At 40.1% G+C, this 18931-nt stretch overlaps 1 protein-coding gene across 1 annotated transcript in view; it reads right to left on the minus strand.

Moving 5' to 3' along the window:
• Nucleotides 1-2293: 2293 nt before the first annotated feature.
• Nucleotides 2294-18931, minus strand: part of CAPZA1 (capping actin protein of muscle Z-line subunit alpha 1) — a 50304-nt gene continuing 33666 nt past the window's right edge. The window contains exons 6-10 of the mRNA XM_031008427.3: nucleotides 14841-14920; nucleotides 14165-14243; nucleotides 6810-6881; nucleotides 4313-4375; nucleotides 2294-3927 (exon numbers count right to left, since the gene is read on the minus strand). Coding sequence (XP_030864287.2) covers nucleotides 3787-3927; nucleotides 4313-4375; nucleotides 6810-6881; nucleotides 14165-14243; nucleotides 14841-14920 — 435 coding nt within the window. The 3' untranslated portion in view covers nucleotides 2294-3786. The remainder of the gene's footprint in view (nucleotides 3928-4312; nucleotides 4376-6809; nucleotides 6882-14164; nucleotides 14244-14840; nucleotides 14921-18931) is intronic.

Genomic DNA, 18931 nt, shown 5'->3' on the forward strand with positions numbered 1-18931 from the left:
TTCCCGCAGAATGAAATAACACACACACTAGAATGGGACAAGCTAAGTTACACTACAAAGTTTTAAATCAAATACATCACTTTCAAATAAATCAAAGCTAGTGTTGTTCTCCATAGTAGCTACCAGCAGGAGGCCACACACTCAGTCTACGGAATTGAAGAAAGTCCAGAACCCAGGTCATACTCCAGCTGGGCTACCCGGTACCTTCTCTCAGGCCAACAACCAAATGAAGCCAGGAATAACAGGCTTTAGCAACAGGAAATGCAATGTCAGTGGGAACCAAAGCTACGGGGATGGGTAAAATAGGGCAGAGGAAAACATCTTACAAACTTATTATGCAAAGTAGAAGAAAAAACTAGAAAAGCAGCCAAAGATTTTACCTTTTTTTCTCCCTCAATGTCCTGATGAGGTTCCAGAAGAATAGAGAGGGTGAACTCTTAAAAATTGCCTTGTTACTTACCATCTCAAAAACGTACCATCAACCGTACTCAAACTGAATGTCTGGCTCCATTCTGACCAGCAAATCTAAATCCCTATTATTCTTGGATACAATCTCCCTTCTTCTCTGGTCAGGTTTATGTCTTGGATGTTCTCAAAACGTACACAAAAGGCTGCAGTATAGTAAAAACTTGGGTAAAAAGTGTGATGCTATGTGGCTTTGTTTACAATGGAACTTCTCTAAACAATTTCATCCAGAAAAATCTACTTCACATGGGGTTCTAATTGTTATTGTCAGAGCTGTTTGAACCAGAGCAACTCCATCTTCAACAGGGGGTGGGTAAAATGAGACTGAGACCTATTGGACTGCATTCCCAGGAGGTTAGGCATTCTAAGTCACAGGATAAGACAGGAGGTCAGCACAAGATACATGTCATGAAGACCTTGCTGATAAAACAGGCTGCAGTAAAGAAGCTGGCTAAAACCCACCAAAACCAAGATGGTGAGGAGAGTGACCTCTGGCCGTCAGATGTGACATTTGTTTCTGTGCTCAGAGAGCTTATATATACTCTGTGCATTTATATATACCCTATCTGTTCAAAGAAGAAATTTAAGTTAGCTCAACTTAAACTACAGGACAATCCAGCTTTGTTCGTATTTACCAATCTTCCTTTGATTTTTCACATAGTAGGTAGCTGAAAAACGAGACAATGGTCACCAGCATTTGGTTTACTTGGTAGTTTTATAGAAAATTGTAAATTCACAAGTTGGCATTCAAATATTTATCATTCTTTGAGTTTGAAGAGAATATGCCAAGTTTGCCAAGCATCCCATGAACCTAGATGAGTCCAGCACCGAAGTCTTAGATTATAAAAGAGAACAGGCACTGGAACTAGGCAAGCAATAGAGGGATAACCACTGAGGCTCAAATGAAAAAAGTCTTCAGCAGTGTCATTTCAAACCAAAATATAGGAGGGAGGCCTCACAAAAAACCCTTTTCCAGATGGCTGGGAAATCTTTGCCATAGCGTACAACAGGCTGATTTCAGCAGCTTGTGGTGATAAAATAGATACAATTCAAGCAAATATTCTGCTAAGGGAGGTTAAGAAGGGGGCGGAAGGGGGAGAGGGAGTGTCTCTGCCAGACTTGGTAAGGAGGGTTGACTTCCTCCCGACTATACAAGTAACCAAGGCCTTTAGATAGTTAAGGGGTTAAGAATTTTTTTAAAAAGTCTAAGCTAAGGAATCAGTGGGATAGCAGGGGCAGGATGAGAGAGTTAATAAATTAAAAGCAAGAATGTTTCAATCTATTTGCATTACAAATAGAATGGAATGCAGCTAAATATTCCTCAAAAAGGTGGGAATTTGAACTGGCCTTGGATGGAGTACTTGAAGCATAAAAACTCCCTCTGGTTTTCTTTTGGGAACCAGGATAAAAGCCTCTCCCACAAGTTTGTAGCTAGGCCAGCTAAGGAGAGGAAAGCAGCATTTCAAGATAACGCAATGTGAAATATTACCAAGTTTAAGGCAGGGATTCTTTCATTTCTACTTCTGCCTAGTGACTACAACTGTACTTGGGCCTTGCTTTCTGAATGATAGGTACAGAAGACAACTACATTTTTCCCTTTGAAACATGGGTAGTCTTTGAGTGAAGAGCAGTATGATCCATAGACATTGCTCACGCTTTAAAAAGCTGTTCTTTGCAAATCTGTGGATATTCAGAGTCTATAATAGTTGAAGGTAGAAACCAATTTTAGAAACCCTAAACATTCTCAACATAAGATCAAATACAGCTGAATATCTTACCTTGAGAACCAAGGCTGAAGCGATGAATCAAAAAGGAGAGACTCAGACAATTTTAGAACAAAACAGGTATATTTCTATTAGACTACCTGATACAGAAGATAGTGTGGTATGGATGGATAGTATGAAGGACAAATAATACAAATATATTTTATTTGAAATAAACAAAAATGCATACACAGCTCAATGGGTCACTTGGAACAAACTGTTGCTTGACTATATTACTGAGCAGAAACAAAACGGAAGCACAAACACCTTTCTTTTTTTGACATGTATCTGGAGATAGGTAGGAAGACACTACTTGGTTTTTTAAAAAACTGACCTTCCCTTAAGGCCTGGTCATAGAAGTGTAAACAATGTAAATGAATCCACCATTACCAGTTGTCATATCATATCTATGTCACCTGTGTATTCTGAGATTACACACATACCTGCCAATATACCTGGGAAAGGTTATTTTATCACAGTTACACTTGAGTTCTTGGCAGGCAGGACTGAGGAAGAGTAATTTGAAAGAAGTTTTACATCCTATTTAGAAGAAATCACTAGTATTTCCTTAAATAACAGGTTACAATAGAAAGATACTGCCTGGAAGTTATCCTTTCACTTTGGTTCATTTTTAGTTTTTCTTTATGATTTACATAGCTGTTTAATTCATTTGCTTATAGTACAATCCTGCCATAAAGTATTAAAGCACAAGATACCTATTATTCCTTCAATATCTGCATTTTTCAAGTTTTATACTCTACATCCACAGTACGTCAGCAGTTCTTGAATGTTTAAAAAAATAAATGGGTAAAATGCTTCTAAAAAATGCAGATGTTTATAACTACAATGGTACTAAGATGGGAAGGAGACAATGAGTGAAGGGATAAAAGCAAACATGTTCATGTGCAGGGAATGTGGTTCAAGTCTTTGGATTTAAAAACAAGTTCCCCAGAGAAGCTGGCACTTCCTTTGCCCTCCAAAAAGGACCTGAAAAGTCCCAATCCAAACTTTAGAAAATTAGTTATGAGATGCAATAAATGATGATCAAAACAGTCAGAGGGAGAAGGATGAATGTGTCTTCCATTTAGCTAGAGATTGTAGCATAGCCTCTTTAGGTGTTGGTGGATCAGTAAAAACAACTGAAGTACCAGAAGTGCTTGGAAGGATAGGGGTAGAAAGTAATGACCATAATACCTTGTCTAAATCAGTAGCAGGGCTTCATGGCTAGGAAACTTTTTTAAACAGTAAAATGTCATTAGGATAGATCACTCTCTCACCAACATTAAATGTGGCAGAATTAACCAAAAAAAAAAAAAAAAAAAAGAAAGAAAAAAAAGATTTACACGTAGATATAGCAATAACAGAAAATTACAAGGCAGAGAACACAAAAGAATCAAGACAACGCTATAGGTTCAACAGTATTCCATGAGGCTAGAAAACCGGTTAACTTTGAAAGCCCTAGCAAAATATCACTCTTGTTTATAAATCACTTATTTATCATATGACCACACGTTGAATCCTTGTCTTTCCACATACTGAAGAATCCTACATTCAGCCTTTAAGCATTCTGCATTTCTTTGCCAATCTTGTAGCTGAGTATCTTGTTCCAGTCGATTTTGGTGCGGGTAACTGGAAGCTGCCGGCGCAAGGCCTTGAATGTGGTATCTGACATTGTTTGATAGTTTTCACTAATTGCTGTCTGCAATAGATAATTGAAGATGAGTTGCTTGAACAGAAATGGGGCTGGTTGTGAACAGAAAAGTAATGCTATAGTCAAAGGATATGCTTGAGTCCCCTATGAAGGATAGACAGGATATATTATTTTCAATGAGCTCCTCTCCAATCTCTGAAGTAGGTCAAGAAGTTCACCTATATTATTTCTAAAATGAGGGCTACAGTCCAAAGCAATCCTCAAACCCTGACTGTAAGCAGAATGCCAACTTGGAAGGTCTGCAAAGTCTCCACATTTAGTAAAACTGAAGAGCATGTATATTTACATTAAAGGACACAAGGCCTAACAAAATATGCTAACAGCGAAATAATAAGATAGTAGATCTAGGAAAATTAACTCCAAATCTTCTTACCTGATACTCATTTTCTGCATTCTCTATGATTTTAATAAACTCCTTGGCAGTTTGGGCTTCATTCTAATGGAGGAAGGAAGAAGGGGAAAATCAGATTTTTTTTTAATGTGTAAGCAGTAAGATCCTGAAAGTAAGTCCATCTTAACTAACATCTGTATAACAATTTCTAGTTTACCAAGTGTTCCCATGCCCACTACCCTCCTTTGATTCTCACAACAACTCTGTGGAAGAGACTATGTTATAATCATAACCCCCATTTTGCAGATGAGAACACAGAATCCTCTTAAGCAACTTGACCAGAATTATACAGCTTTTGAATGATAAAGATGGGATCTGAAATTAGGTCTTCACCAAAAAAACCCATGCTGTTTCCACTCTACCACAGTACGCCCAAAAGACATCATCAAGTCTTGAAACCTTGACGCCTTGAAAATATTTCTGGTTTAAAATGGTATGAACAATGCCCTTGGACACATCAGTCATATACATAAGCTCACATATGCCTTTATTTGCCACTTATGATGTTAAACTAGCCAATCACATTTTGTACTACGTGGTTCAAGTCTAAAATGAAATGAATCTCCCTCTTCCTGTTACCATTAAGTACAACAGAATTAAAGGGAAGAGGGTAGGATTTAATATCTAGAGCTGCAGTCCTAAGACAGACTATGAGGTCAAAACTATTTTCTACTTTCATAATAATACTAACACAAAGTTATTTGCCTGTTTCACTTTTACTCTGTAATGTGTGTATGATGTAATTTCCTAGAAACTACATGATGTGTGATGACTTTATCACTTTCAGGGATAATGAAAGATATGAAGCAGAGGCCGGGTACAGTGGCTCATGTCTGTAATCCCAGCACTTTGGAAGGCCGAGGCAGGTGAGGTCAGGAGTTCAAGACAAGCCTGGTCAACATGGTGAAACCCTGTCTCTACTAAAAATACAAAAATTAGCTGGGCATGGTGGCGGACACCTGTAATCCCAGCTACTCGGGAGCCTGAGGCAGGAGAATCACTTGAATCTGGGAGGTGGTGGTTGCAGTGAGCCAAGACAGTGCTCCAGCCTGGGCAACAAGAGCGAAACTTCATCGCAAAAAACAACTAATATCACAATAAAGTCCGCCATCTTTTAATACACAATTTGTGAAGACACAGACTAACGCCATTCTTCCCACTATTTTTTTCTTTTGATTTGGAAAATATATTCACAAAGATGTTACTTATTAACAAATAATGGGTTTGTTATCATTATTTTTAATTAACGAATAGTTTTAACACTTCTTAGTTTTATTTCTTTCTTTCTTTTTGAGACAGGGTTTCATTCTGTCACCCAGGCTGAAGTGCAGTGGCACGATCTTGGCTCACTGCAGCCTCAACCTTCCTGGGCTCAGGTGATCCTCCCACCACAGCCTCCCAAGTAGCTGGGACTACAGGAACTCAGCTGATTTTTATATTTTTTTTGTAGAGACAGGGTTTCACCGTGTTGCTCAGGCTGGTCTTGAACTCCTGAGCTCAAGCTTTCACCTGTCTCGACCTCCCAAAGTGCTGGGATTACTTGAACTCCTGAGCTCAAGCTTTCACCTGCCTCGACCTCCCAAAGTGCTGGGATTACAGGTGTGAGCCACCACTCCCGGCCCACACTTCTCAGCTTTAATTTTTAGTGAGGTAAACATTGATAGATCTAACACATAAACAAAAACTCTTTGGGGGTACTCAATAACTTCTAAGAACTTAAAGAAGTAATGAGACTATCAAAGAAATGCAAGAACAAATCATGTTTCTTCTTTCAAGGTATAGAACACAATAGTGGCCAGGCATGGTGGCTCACACCTGTAATCCCAGTACTTTGGGAGGCTGAGGCAGGGGGATCACTTCAGTCTAGGAGTTTGAGACCAGCCTCAGCAACATAGAGACCTCATCTCTACCAAAAATAAAAAAATTAGCTGGGCATGGTGGCATGCACCTGTGGTCCCAGCTACTTGGGAGGCTGAGGTGGGAGGATCGCTTGAGCCTGGGAGCTCAAGGCTGCAGTGAGCTGTGATCATGTCCTTCCTTGCACTCCAGCCTGGGCAACAGAGTGAGTTCCTGTCTCAAATAGACCACCACCCCCAAACCACAAAACATTCTGACTGAATACTCCTAAAAATGTTGTTTCTCTAATGATATAAATGCAGCCCTATAGGATGCAGTTTGGTAAACTTTCTTTGCTCTTGGTATTTATTGATTGAAGGTATTGCTGTCCTTGAGTAACTATTACAATTGAGAGAGCGACTAAGAAGGACATTTGTCTAAAGTCATAATCAATATTGTGAGTCAAAAACTGTGAACTAATATATGCTGGTTGGTGGTAAGAGGCACTAACAGAAGTGGCCAAAATCAAAACATTAAAAGCAAACTGAATTTCTACTGGCAGAATCAGCACTCAGGATCAAAACTAATTTTTTAAAGAAAAACGAGACATGAGTAAGACAGACACTAAATATTCCATACTCACCGAAACAGTTAGTGAATCCTGTACATCTTTATGACTAACCAACTGAACATTGCCATCTTCATAATAGTGAACCTGTGTGAGACAATGTTTGAGCCTTTTTAGGGGAGGTTCATAGAGAAACCTGTTATTACACAAATCCATGCTTTAAGCTATCTTTAAGTTGATGAGCCATTTTACCAACTCTGAACAAATAATTAATATAAGCAGTGGTAATTCACAATGGTGGTTAATTAATCCACAGAACACTTAAGTTTAAGAATGCTTTTTCCTTAGCAAGGAAAACTGATTATTAAGTTCAAGAAACATTTATTACATGCTTTTCACATTCTAAGCACTGTGCTAGGCATTGTGAATACAAAGGTAAATGAGATCCCACTCTTAACAATATTAAAATAATTAAAGTTATTAAACATTAGTTTTTCTCTGTGAAAACCAAGGAATTTTAATGGATCCTCATACCTAATATTTGGCACATTTCTCCATATACATTATCATCAATATTGGTAAGCAGAACTGACCAGGTACAGGAAAAGTCACATTGAGGGTTAAACACAGGACAGAAAAACAAATATTTTATTGGTAAATCAGATATTTTTAAAAAGTAAGATAAAAGTAGTTCTGAATATGTAAGGTAAAGTGAAGTGCTACAATTATGCAAACAATTAGCAAAAAGGAGAAGAGACTAACAAGTCAATGACATTTTAGGTTAAGTTTTGGCAACTTAAGATAGGTTTAGTCACCTTGACAAGGCTACTAATTGGTCATACACAATAGGATGAGGGTATCCTTTTGTGCATTTGAATAGGATCTTGAAAACAGTAGTTGTCACCGAAGTAGACAGGTAGAGAATGACATCTACACCAAGGAGATAAAAAAGTATAACAGAATGGAGTATAACTGGTTTAATTTGGAGAAGAACAAAGAACTCACTGCATATGAATATGTGTAAAAAAGGAGTGTGGCAGGAGACATTGCTATGAAGTGGAAACACAGACTGTGAAGAACAAAGCACCTTATAAACCATGTTAAGAATTCAGACTACTCAGGAGGCTAAGACGGGAGGATCACTTTAGGCCAGAAGTTTAAGACCAGCCTGGGCAATATAGAGCAAGATCCCCATCTTAGGGAAAAAAAAGAATGCAGATGTTATCCTATTATAGGTGACACACAGGAAAAGGAATGTTTTAGAAAGATTATACTTGTGCTATGAAGAAAATAAAACGAAGGAGCTGCTATGGGAGACATAATGCCAGAACAATAGTCCAGGTAATGCCATTTATCTAGTGCTATGATCTTAATGTTGGTACCTTCCCAAAATTCTTATGTTGGACCAATATGCAATGGGATATTAAGAGGAGGGGCCTTTGGGAGGCGATTAGGTCATGAGGATGAAGCCTTCAAGGAATTAGCGCCGTTCTAAAAGAGGCTCAATCAAGCTCTCTTGCCACTCTTCTACCTCATGAGGACAGTGTTCACCCCTTCTGTCATGTGAGAATGCAGAAGGTGTCATCTATGAGAAACAGAACTCACCAGTCACTGAATCTAACAGCACCTTGATCTTGGACTTCTTAGTCTCCAGAAGTATGAGGAATAAATTTCTGCTAAGGTATTTCTGCTAAGGTATACCAGTCTAAGGTATTGTGTTATAATAGCTGAAACAAGGCTGGGCGCAGTGGTTTATGCCTGTAATCCTAGCACTTTGGGAGGCCAAGGCGGGCGGATCACTTGAGGTCAGGAGTTTGAAACCAGCCTGGCCAACATGGCGAAACCCCATCTCTACTAAAAATACAAAAAAAATTAGCCAGGTCTAGTGGCAGGCACCTGTAATCCCAGCTACTTGGGAGGCTGAGGCAGGAGAATTGCTTGAACCCAGGAGGCGGAGGTTGCAGTGAGCCAAGATCATGCCACTGCATTCCAGCCTGGGTGACAGAGTGAGACTCTGTTTCAAAAAAAAAACAAAAACACAAGAAAAACCCAAACAAAGACATCTAGTCTATGCTACCAGGAGATGTTTGAACAAAACAGAATGTTTTGAGGGATAAAGCAGAAAAGGAAAAGAGAAGAACAGTAATCTTCACTTACTTCATTTCACTTACTCAGTAATCTTAGCTGTAGGAGCTCTTATTTATTAAGCCTTTACTATGTGTTAGACACTGTGCAAACACTTCACTATTACTTATATTCCCTCATTTAATCCTTTTTTTTGAGACAGAGTCTTGTTCTTGTCGCCCAGGCTGGAGTGCAATGGCATGATCTCGGCTCACCGCAACCTCCATTTCCCCGCTTTAAGTGATTCTCCTGCCTCAGACTCCCAAGTAGCTGGGATTACAGGCACCCGCAACCACGCCCGGCTAACTTTTGTATTTTTAGTAGAGACGAGGTTTCACCATGTTGGCCAGGCTGGTCTCGAACTCCTGACCTTGTGATCCACCCACCTCGGTCTCCCAAAAGTACTGGGATTACAGTCATGAGCCACTGCGCTCGGCCACCACATTTAATCTTTACAAAAACTCTTATGAGATGAGGACTACGACTAACCCTATTTTACAGCTGAGGAAACTGAAGTTTGCCTTGAGGCAGTTATTAAACAATAACTTATCCATGTTCACACACCTAGTAAGAGGAGGAGCTAGGATTTGAATTAGGTCAAATTCCAGAGCTATCCAACATATGTAATACCTCCCAATGCTATGTTTTGTCAAAAAGTTAGAAATTCCTTGATCTGGGGAGAAATAGTGTCTCAGCAGGGGCTTACTCTTTGTGGATATCATTAGAAGGGCATAACTAACAGTCAAGCTTCATCTAGGCAGAAAGCTATTTGCAACAAAAAGACTTCCCTGGACAACAAGAACCCCCTACCTATCCTTGTTTAAAGGACAAAAATAAGTATCTTTTTTTTTTTTTTTTGAGACAGTGTCACGCTCTGTCGCCCAAGCTGGAGCACAGTGGCTGATGTCGGCTCACCGCAACCTCTGCCTCCTGGGTTCAAGCAATTCTCCTGCCTCAGCCTCCCACGTAGCTGGGACTACAGGTGCGTGCCACCATGGCCAGCTAATTTTTGTATTTTTAATAGAGATGGGGTTTCACCGTGCTGGCCAGGCTGGTCTCGATCTCTTGACCTCATGATCCCCCTGCTTTGGCTTCCCAAAGTGCTGGGATTACAGGCGTGAGCCACCGTGCCCGGCAAGTATCTTCTTGAATGAGGACAAACAGTTGGCTCTATCCAGATGGGCGAGAGAAGCTAGACTTTCCATACCCTCTCTAAACCCTGAAATTTTACCTTTTGGCTTTCTAAGAGGTTAAAGAAGAAAAGACAATATAAGAATCTACTGAGAACAGGCATGGTGGCTCACACATTTAATCCCAGCACTTTGGGAGGCCGAGGTGGGCAGATCACTTGAGGTCAGGAGTTCGAGACCAGCCTGACCAACATGGTGAAACCCTGTCTCTACTAAAAATACAAAAAAAATTAGGCAGGCATGGTGGCGGGTGCCTGTAATCCCAGCTACTTGGGAGGCTGAGACAGGAGAATCACTTGAAGCCAGGCGGCGGAGGCTGCAGTGAGCTGAGACTGCACCATTGCACTCCAGCCTGGGCAACAGAGAGAGACTGGAATCCACTGGAGACAAGATGAGAATCCAATGGAAAAGAAGGGTGATAATAAGAACCACTAATACTTACATGTAAAATCAGAACAGCAAAGATGTGGGCAAAAAAGACTGGCCTAAATGATGATGACATATAAAGGTTAAAATCCCAATAGATAAGAATATTTAAAATACAAGTAGGTCACAATCAAATATCAGTTTTGTTTGTTTTTTCATTAAAAAAACTAGAGGTTCAGGGACTGAAAAGAACATTCAAAAGGGGAATGAGCCGGGTGCAGTGGCTCACGCCTGTAATCCCAGCACTTTGGGAGGCCAAGGTAGGCGCATCACGAGGTCAGGAGATCAAGATCATCCTGGCTAACACAGTGAAACCCGGTGTCTGCTAAAAATACAAAAAATTAGCTGGGCGTGGTGACATGCACCTGTACGCCCAGCTACTTGGGAGACTGAGGCAGGAGAATCGCTTGAACCCAGGAGGCGGACGTTGCAATGAGCCAAGATCGTGTCACTGCACTCCAGCCTGGCGACAGAGCAAGACTCCATCTCAAAAAACAAAACAAAACAAAACAAAAAGGGGGCGGGGGGAATTATTACAAACAGGATGGGAGATATTTAAAAAAAAAAAAAAAAAAAACAGATCTGGCCATAGAAGAAACAAGAATTTCTGTATTTCTCAGAACTTGTCTAAAGAGAGGAGGTATGCAGAGCACATTCTTTTTGTTCGAGAATAAAGACTATACAATTAGTTTGAACTTCTGTTATATTTTTTAATTAGGACATGGAAAGGAACATAGGGTAAGGTCAATAAGCCTCACTGTTTTTGATCTCGATGAAAAATTCTAGGGCCAGGCGCAGTGGCTCACACCTGTAATCCCAGCATTTTGGCAAGCTGAGGCAGGCGGATCACAAGGTCAGGAGTTCAAGACCAGCCTGGCTAACACAGTGAAACCCTGTCTCTACTAAAAATACAAAAAATTAGCTAGGCGTGGTGGCGGGCGCCTGTGGTACCAGCTACTCAGGAGGCTGAGGCAGGAGAATGGCATGAACCCGGGAGGTGGAGCTTGCAGTGAGCGGAGATCCTGCCACTGCACTCCATACTGGGCAACAGAGCGAGACTCTGTCTCAAAAAAAAAAAAAAAAGGAAAAATTCTAAAAAATATTAATTTCATTACCTAATACACTAATGATATTATAATTTTTAGAAATTAACCCAGCCTGGGCAATATAGTGAGACTCCGACTCTACAAAAAAATTTAAAAAGTTGGCCAGGTACAGTGGTATGTGCTTGTAGCACCAGGTGCTTGGGAGGATGAGGTGGGAGGATCATTTAGTTGAGGAGTTTGAGGTTGCAGTGAGCTATGAAAGCACCACTGCACTCCAGCCTAGGTGACAGAGTTGAGATACACCGTTTCAAGAAAGAAATTAAGCTCAAAACTTATGTGTTCTAAGACCTTTTCTAGGTCTCATCTGCTAATATGAAAATGGTTCAATTAACTAACACAAATTTCAACATGATTGTCATCAACATAAATCCTCAGAAATTGTTGCCTTCTCAGAACGATGTTTTTGCCTATAGACTAGCCTGAAAGGCTAAATATCTTAATGACTTTTCCAAATAATTCTCACTCCAAAATTTAAAAGATATGTAAATGAAATAAGCTTTCCCCAAGAGTGTGCTCAATCTGTGCTTAAAAAGGTTTAAATGTGGGTCTGTACACTGGGCTGTATTTTGAATCTTACCATAAATTATCACCCTTTGTGATGTGTGCTCTTATTTTATAGGTTTGCACTGGCAGAGCTAAAATACAAATGGCTGTTTCCATCCAGAAACGAAGTAAAATTTATTTACACAAAATTTACAATAAGCTTCTACAGTGCTGATACCATGGTTCTAGGAAGTTAATGCTAATGCCACAGTTACAAGAGATCTAGAGCGTTAGGCTACTAAGATATTTTGTTAACAGAAACAGAACAGTATGCTGTCTTAGGTTGCACCTTCCCAGAAGCAGACCCCAAGACAAAGATTAGAGAAAAAGTAGTTTATTCAGGAGCGAATCTCACAAAGCTATAGTAGGGAACAGAAGAAGTGAGACACAGAAGGGAAGGAAGCCTTAGAGGTACGTTTATGAGCAGGTTACAGCTGTGGGTATTGGGCTCCGGAAGACTAAACAGAACGTGCTTCAAAGTTGTCCTGCTTGAGGAAGCTGCCATATTTATCTATCAACTCTTACATATCACTGAGGGCTGCTCCTAGAGCTGTGAACTCAACACCAGCCTGTCTCACCTGAGTTGGGCATGCTCCTATGGCCAGGAGCTACTTGTTGCAGGAAGCTATAGGTATATATAAAAAGAGCAGATTTACTTTTACAGAATTTATTACCTATGCACTTGATTAAATTAGAGCATTAAAAAAGACAACTCTTGGCTGGGCACAGTGGCTCACCTGAGGTCAGGAGTTCAAGACCAGCCTGGCCAACATAGTGAAATCCCACCTCTACTAAAAATACAAAAATTAGCTGGGCGTGGTGGTGTGTGCCTGTAATCCCAGCTACTTGGGAGGCTGAGGCAAGAGAATTGCTTGAACTCAGGAGGCAGAGGTTGCAGTGAGCCAAGATTGCACCACTGCACTCCAGGCTGGGCGACAGAGCGAGACTCCTCCTTCTCCTCCTCAAAAAAAAAAAAAAAAAAAAAAGACAACTCTTGGTAATTGTTGTTAAAGCACAGCTTCACATAATATAATACAGGTACGACTAGGTACTGATCTTCTCGGTTACCTGTACCTATTCTGACCTTACAGTTAGTGAGGCTTAAATATTAAATCACCCTGAGTTTAGAAAGTCAAACCTCTGCTAGGATATTAAACTTCAATCCAGACAGGCATCAAATGAGTTAACAGCTATCTTATTCAGCTGCCTGTCTACCCTGACATCAGCATTAAAAATCTACTTCTGGGCCAGGTGCAGTGGCTCACGCCTGTAATCCCAGCATTTTGGGAGGCCAAGGCGGGTGGATCACCTGAGGTCAGGAGATCGAGACCAGCCTAACCAACATGGAGAAACCCCACCTGTACTAAAAATAAAAAATTAGCTAGGCGTGATGGCGCATGCCTGTAATCCCAGCTACTCGGGAGGCCGAGGCAGGAGAATCACTTGAACCCAGGAGCCAGAGATTGCGAAGAGCTGAGATCACGCCATTGCACCTCCAGCCTGGGCAATAAGAGCAAAACTCCATCTCAAAAATCAATCAATCAGTCAATCAATCAATCAATCAATCTACTTCTGCTTGGCTATTTATATTCCAAAACACCTGCCATTCTCTCTAGTTATAATTTTTAGAAATTAACCCAGCCTGGGCTGGGAGGTGGAGGTTGCAGTTAGCTGAGATCACGTCGCTGCACTCCAGTCTGGGTGATGGAGTGAAACTCTGTCCCAAAAAATAATAATAATTATTATTATTAATTTTAAATCTTTCCTAAAACTGCTGTTTGATAATTCCTAGTTATATCTTATGTTACCTTTGAAGGAAAAATAACAATAACCATGTTGCCATACACTCTACATACTATCCTTTATCAACTCAGAATAGCTCTCTCTGTTTACCACCCCAAGAAGGAGGCTTCTATTTCTATTCACTGCCATCAGTCTCCCTTTGCATCTACACATACTTGGTCCTTATTTAATACCAAAGCAACCTGCACATGTTTTAAAGATGTGAAGTTTTAAGTCTATAAACATGTTGGAATCTCACCTGAATCTTAAGCACTCCAACCACCTGGGCTGTAGGTGGTGTGATGGTGAACTTCCACTCTGATCTCCAACGACCATTCCTATTAAAACACACACACACAACATTGCAGAATTAGCAATAAGCATAAGAAAGAGGTGATTTGCCACTGAGGTACAGAAGTTGGGAAAGAGGGGTGCAAAGAAAGAAAAAAAAAAAAAGAGAGAAACTGTCATTTCCAGTTTGGCAAACCCAAAGCTCTGTCTACTCAAATATAAGTCTGGATCTAAGTGGCCTGACCATAAGCCTTTTCTAAGTTATTTTGTCTTTCATTTTTCCTTTTTTCCCTTGAAATGGAAAACCATGCCTATTCTGCTCATGGGAGGCTCTTCCAAAATCAGATGAATAGGCTGCTGAGTTACACAATTAACTCAAGTAGCAGTAACCCTAAGCCAAGTAAAACTCAGATTTTCAACAGGGCACTTTACTAATCACTTGTTCTCACTCAAAATAAGAGTAACTTTTAAAGGAAAATATAATTATAAAACCTCAGAACTGTAAGGAATCTAAAGCCCTCATTTATAGATGGAAAACTGAAGTCTGTAAGTTAAATAATTATTCCAAGCTAGTTGGATTAAAAACCAAGTCTCAACTGCTGGTTTCTTTCAGATATAAATAGAAGAGAATATCTACTTCTTACCAGAAGTTTTTAGGCTGAAACTGGTGGCTTTCAATACACGCAATAATAGTCTGTTGCCCATCGATAGTTTTAGCATAAACCTATTTTTGGGAAAAAAAACAGTTAAAGACTCCAAACACTTTTAATTTAAACAACACGCATTGTACAAAAGCAGAGTGTTAAATCCTTGGGGGAGACAAAGAATCACATAAAATGAGCTTAGAACACAATAGTGCACATGGGATATGAAAACAAAGCAGAACATGTTAGGTTCTACCAGAGACAGTGATACAATGAAAACAGAGGGAAATACTGCTCTTGGTTTGGGGTACAAGGCGGGTGCCATTTAGGCTGGGTCATACAAGACAGATGAGATTCTGACAAGCAGAGACTGAAAATAAAGGCGAGACAGGAAACTAAGGACTTGTTCAGTGAACAAGACTGTCAGGTTTAAAGGGTGTGTGTGAAGTGGACTAATGAAAGACAAAACAGGATGGTAGATTTAGGTCATGTAATAGTAGATGTAAAGTAAGAAGTTTAAGATTTTATTCTATAGGCAATGGAGAGACAGCAAAACATGACTAGAACTAATATTGTGGGAGAATAATCAATACTGGTATTCAAGATAAAACGAAGAAAAGCTGAAGCTTGGTTAGGAGGCCACAGGATCAATCTAGGCAACAAGTCAGAGTTATATTAACGGGAATGGAAAGGAAGAGTTGCACACAGAATGCAGAAGTACAATCAAAGTCTAGCAGTATATTGCAAATGATGGGCAAAGGAAAAGAAGGAACTCAAGAGTGACTAAAAAGATGGTGGTGTCATTAACAAACTGGAAATTACAGATGGAGATGTCTAGTTAGTAGTTAGAAACACTAACTCTTCTTTAGTGTGGGAGAGGTGAATGGAAATGCAATCACCAAGGGAAAGTAAGAAAAAAAAATAGTGCTTTATAGTCCACAAAATATGTTCTTACATGTATTTTCTTTTTCCTCTAATAAATCTGATGAAATACAGTGTTATCTACAGATAAGAAGTTGAAGTTCACAAAGCTTCTTGCCTAAGGTCACTCAGGAAGTGGTAAAGGTAGAATCCAAACCCACTGTTTTTGTGACACCGAAGTCTATGTTACTTTACCTGCATTAAATGAATTATGAACTTTGGGGGAATGCCTACATTTACAAAGGTAGGGGAAAAAAAGAACTTAGTACAGAGTAAGAATAATTAGGGGGCTGGACGCAATGGCTCACGCCTGTAATCCCAGCACTTTGAGAGGCTGTGGCAGGGGGATTACCTGAGGTCAGGAGTTCAAGACCAGCCTGGCCAACATGGTGAAACCCCATCTCTACTAAAAATACAAAAATTAGCCAGGTGTGGTGGTGGGCACCTGTAATCCCAGCTACTAGAGAGGCTGAGGCAGGAAAATCGCTTGAACCTGAGAGGCGGAGGTTGCAGTGAGCTGAGATCATGCCACTGTACTCCAGCCTGGGCAAAAAGAGCAAAACTCCATCTCTAAAAAAAAAAAAGAATTAGGGGTTGCTGACAGCAGCCTAAGTAAAAGATAATTTCTAGAAGTGGTTGATTGGCTTCAGTGTGAAATGCCATTCGGAAGTCATGGACAAGGAAAAGGACACTGGACCAGGTAACTCAGGAACCATTAGTAAACTCAGAGCAGTTTCTGTAGAATGGAGACTAAAGTAAAAAATTAAAGGGTTCAGAAGTAGATAGAGGAAATGGCATTAGCAGGCGAAGAATATGTACTGATGTGGTGGTGATGCAGAGAGAGACGAGAGAAGGGAAAAAGTGGAGAAGAGGGAGAAAGGGCAAGGTGGAAAGGGCAGACAAAGAAGGAGAAATAGGCCGGGCCTGGTGGCTCATGCCTTGTAGTCCCTACACACACACAACACACACAGAGAAAAATTAGCTAGGTATGGTGGTGTGCATCTGTGGTCCTAGCTACCTGGGAAGCTGAGGCGAACGGATTACAAGGTCAGGAGTTCAAGACCAGCCTGGCCAACATAGTGAAACCCCGTCTCTACTAAAAATACAAAAATTAGCCAGGTGTGGTGGCAGGGGCCTGTAATTCCAGCTACTCAGGAGGCTGAGGCAGGAGAATCGCTTGAACCCAGGAAGGGGAGGTTGCAGTGAGCCGAGACCACACCATTGCACTCCAGCTTGGAAGACAGAGTGAGACTCTGTCTCAAAAAAAAAAAAAAAAATTTCTGTCAGTTTCAATCCTTACAAAACATGGGGGATTAGATGCCTGTCAGAGGACAATGAAAAATTTTTGGAACATACTATGTAGAAAATGTGATAGGGAATAAGGAGATGAAATTACGGACTACTAAGCAGGTCAGCTGAAGACATAGACATAGGATACTTATATACAGCAGACACCATCACAACAATTCCATGACTTTCTGTAGGTCATTTGATAGCTAAAGACACAGTAGGGTTATTTGGTGCTGGAGCTCTCCAAATTAAGAATGGGTAGTGACAAACTTTGAACAGGTAACAAACAATAAATTCAAAGTATATTTAGGATTAAACAGTCAATTTCTAAATGGGAGTCTATCATGTCTCCCCTTTGCAATACTGGCTTCTCAACAGGAATTCTATACTTGTCCAGTCCACCATAATGGGTATTCTCATTTAAAAAAAAAAAAATCAAACATAATGACACCTAGCCTAACATTCATCTAACATTTATGTAGAGCTTACTTTGTGCCAGGCACTGTTCCAGGCATATATTACATATATTACTAATTCATTAAATCTTCACAACAACTCTATGAGATAAAAACAATTATTTCCATTTTACAGTCAAAGAATTGAGGCACAGAGATGTTAAGTAATTTACCTAAGGTCATACAACTAATTAATTGGCAGGGCCAGGATTCAAACCAGTTAGTAAGGCTTCAAAGTAGGTGCTCTTAACTGTATTCTAGACTGCCATGTAATTCATCATCATTGTATATTTAAAATATTCTAGTGAAAATTGCTGAGAGATTTTCCCACAACAAAAAAATGATAAATATGTGTAGAAATCCATGTTATTAGCTCAATATAGCCATTCCACAATGTATACATATTTCAAAATATCATGTTGTACATATCATATTTTTGTCAATTTAAAAATAAAAAATATTCTAATCAATATTTTTCTTAATATGCCATAATTTTATAAAGGAAAAATAATAAAGCCAAATTTATCTATTTTTACAGTCAAGAGGTAGTGAAAGAAAATTAGGCCAGGTGCAGCAGCTCACGCCTGTAATCCCAGCACTTTGGGAGTCCAAGGCAGCTGGATCACCTGATGTTAGGAGTTCGAGACCAGCCTGGCCAACATGGTGAAGCTCTGTCTCTACTAAAAATATAAAAATTAGCCAGGTGTGGTGGTGGGCACCCGTAATCCCAGCTACTCAGGAAGCTGAGGCAGGAGAATTGCTTGAACCCAGGAGATGGAGGTGACAGTGAGCCGACACGGTGCCCCTGCATTCTAGCCTGGGTGACAGAGTAAGACTTAGCCTCAAAAAAACAAAAGAACAACAACAACAACAACAACAACAACAAGAAAATCACTCCTGATTTAAAAAAAAATCGTTTGGTTTTTTTTGTTTTTTGTTTTTTTGAGACAGAGTCTCACTCTGTTGCCCAGGCTGGAATGCAGTGGTGTGGTCTCAGCTCACTGCAACCTCCACCTCCCTGGTTCAAGTGATTCTTGTGCCTCAGCCTCCTGAGTAGCTGAGACTACAGGTGTGCACCACCACATCCAGCTACTTTTTGTATTTTTTAAGTAAAGTTTTCACCATGTTGGCCAGGCTGGTCTCAAACTCCTGGCCTCAAGTGATCTGCCCACCTTGGCCTCCCAAAGTGCTGGGATTACAGGCATGAGCCACCATGCCCAGCCAATTGTTTAGTTCTAATAGTTTTGATTACCGAATATAAACATCTAAACTATGTAGAAGTAGTTTGTGTAAAAATGCCTATATCAAAAAGCCGTAAATATGAGCAATAGCTCTCTCAACAATATTAGTATACCATTTTTTCTCCACGTCCAAACCAAAGACCTTTTAGATCTGGGTAAAAAAAAAAACAAGAAAAAAATTAAT

The sequence above is a fragment of the Gorilla gorilla genome, chromosome 1 (genome assembly GCF_029281585.2).
Source record: "Gorilla gorilla gorilla isolate KB3781 chromosome 1, NHGRI_mGorGor1-v2.1_pri, whole genome shotgun sequence".
In the NCBI taxonomy this organism is placed as follows: Eukaryota; Metazoa; Chordata; class Mammalia; order Primates; family Hominidae; genus Gorilla; species Gorilla gorilla.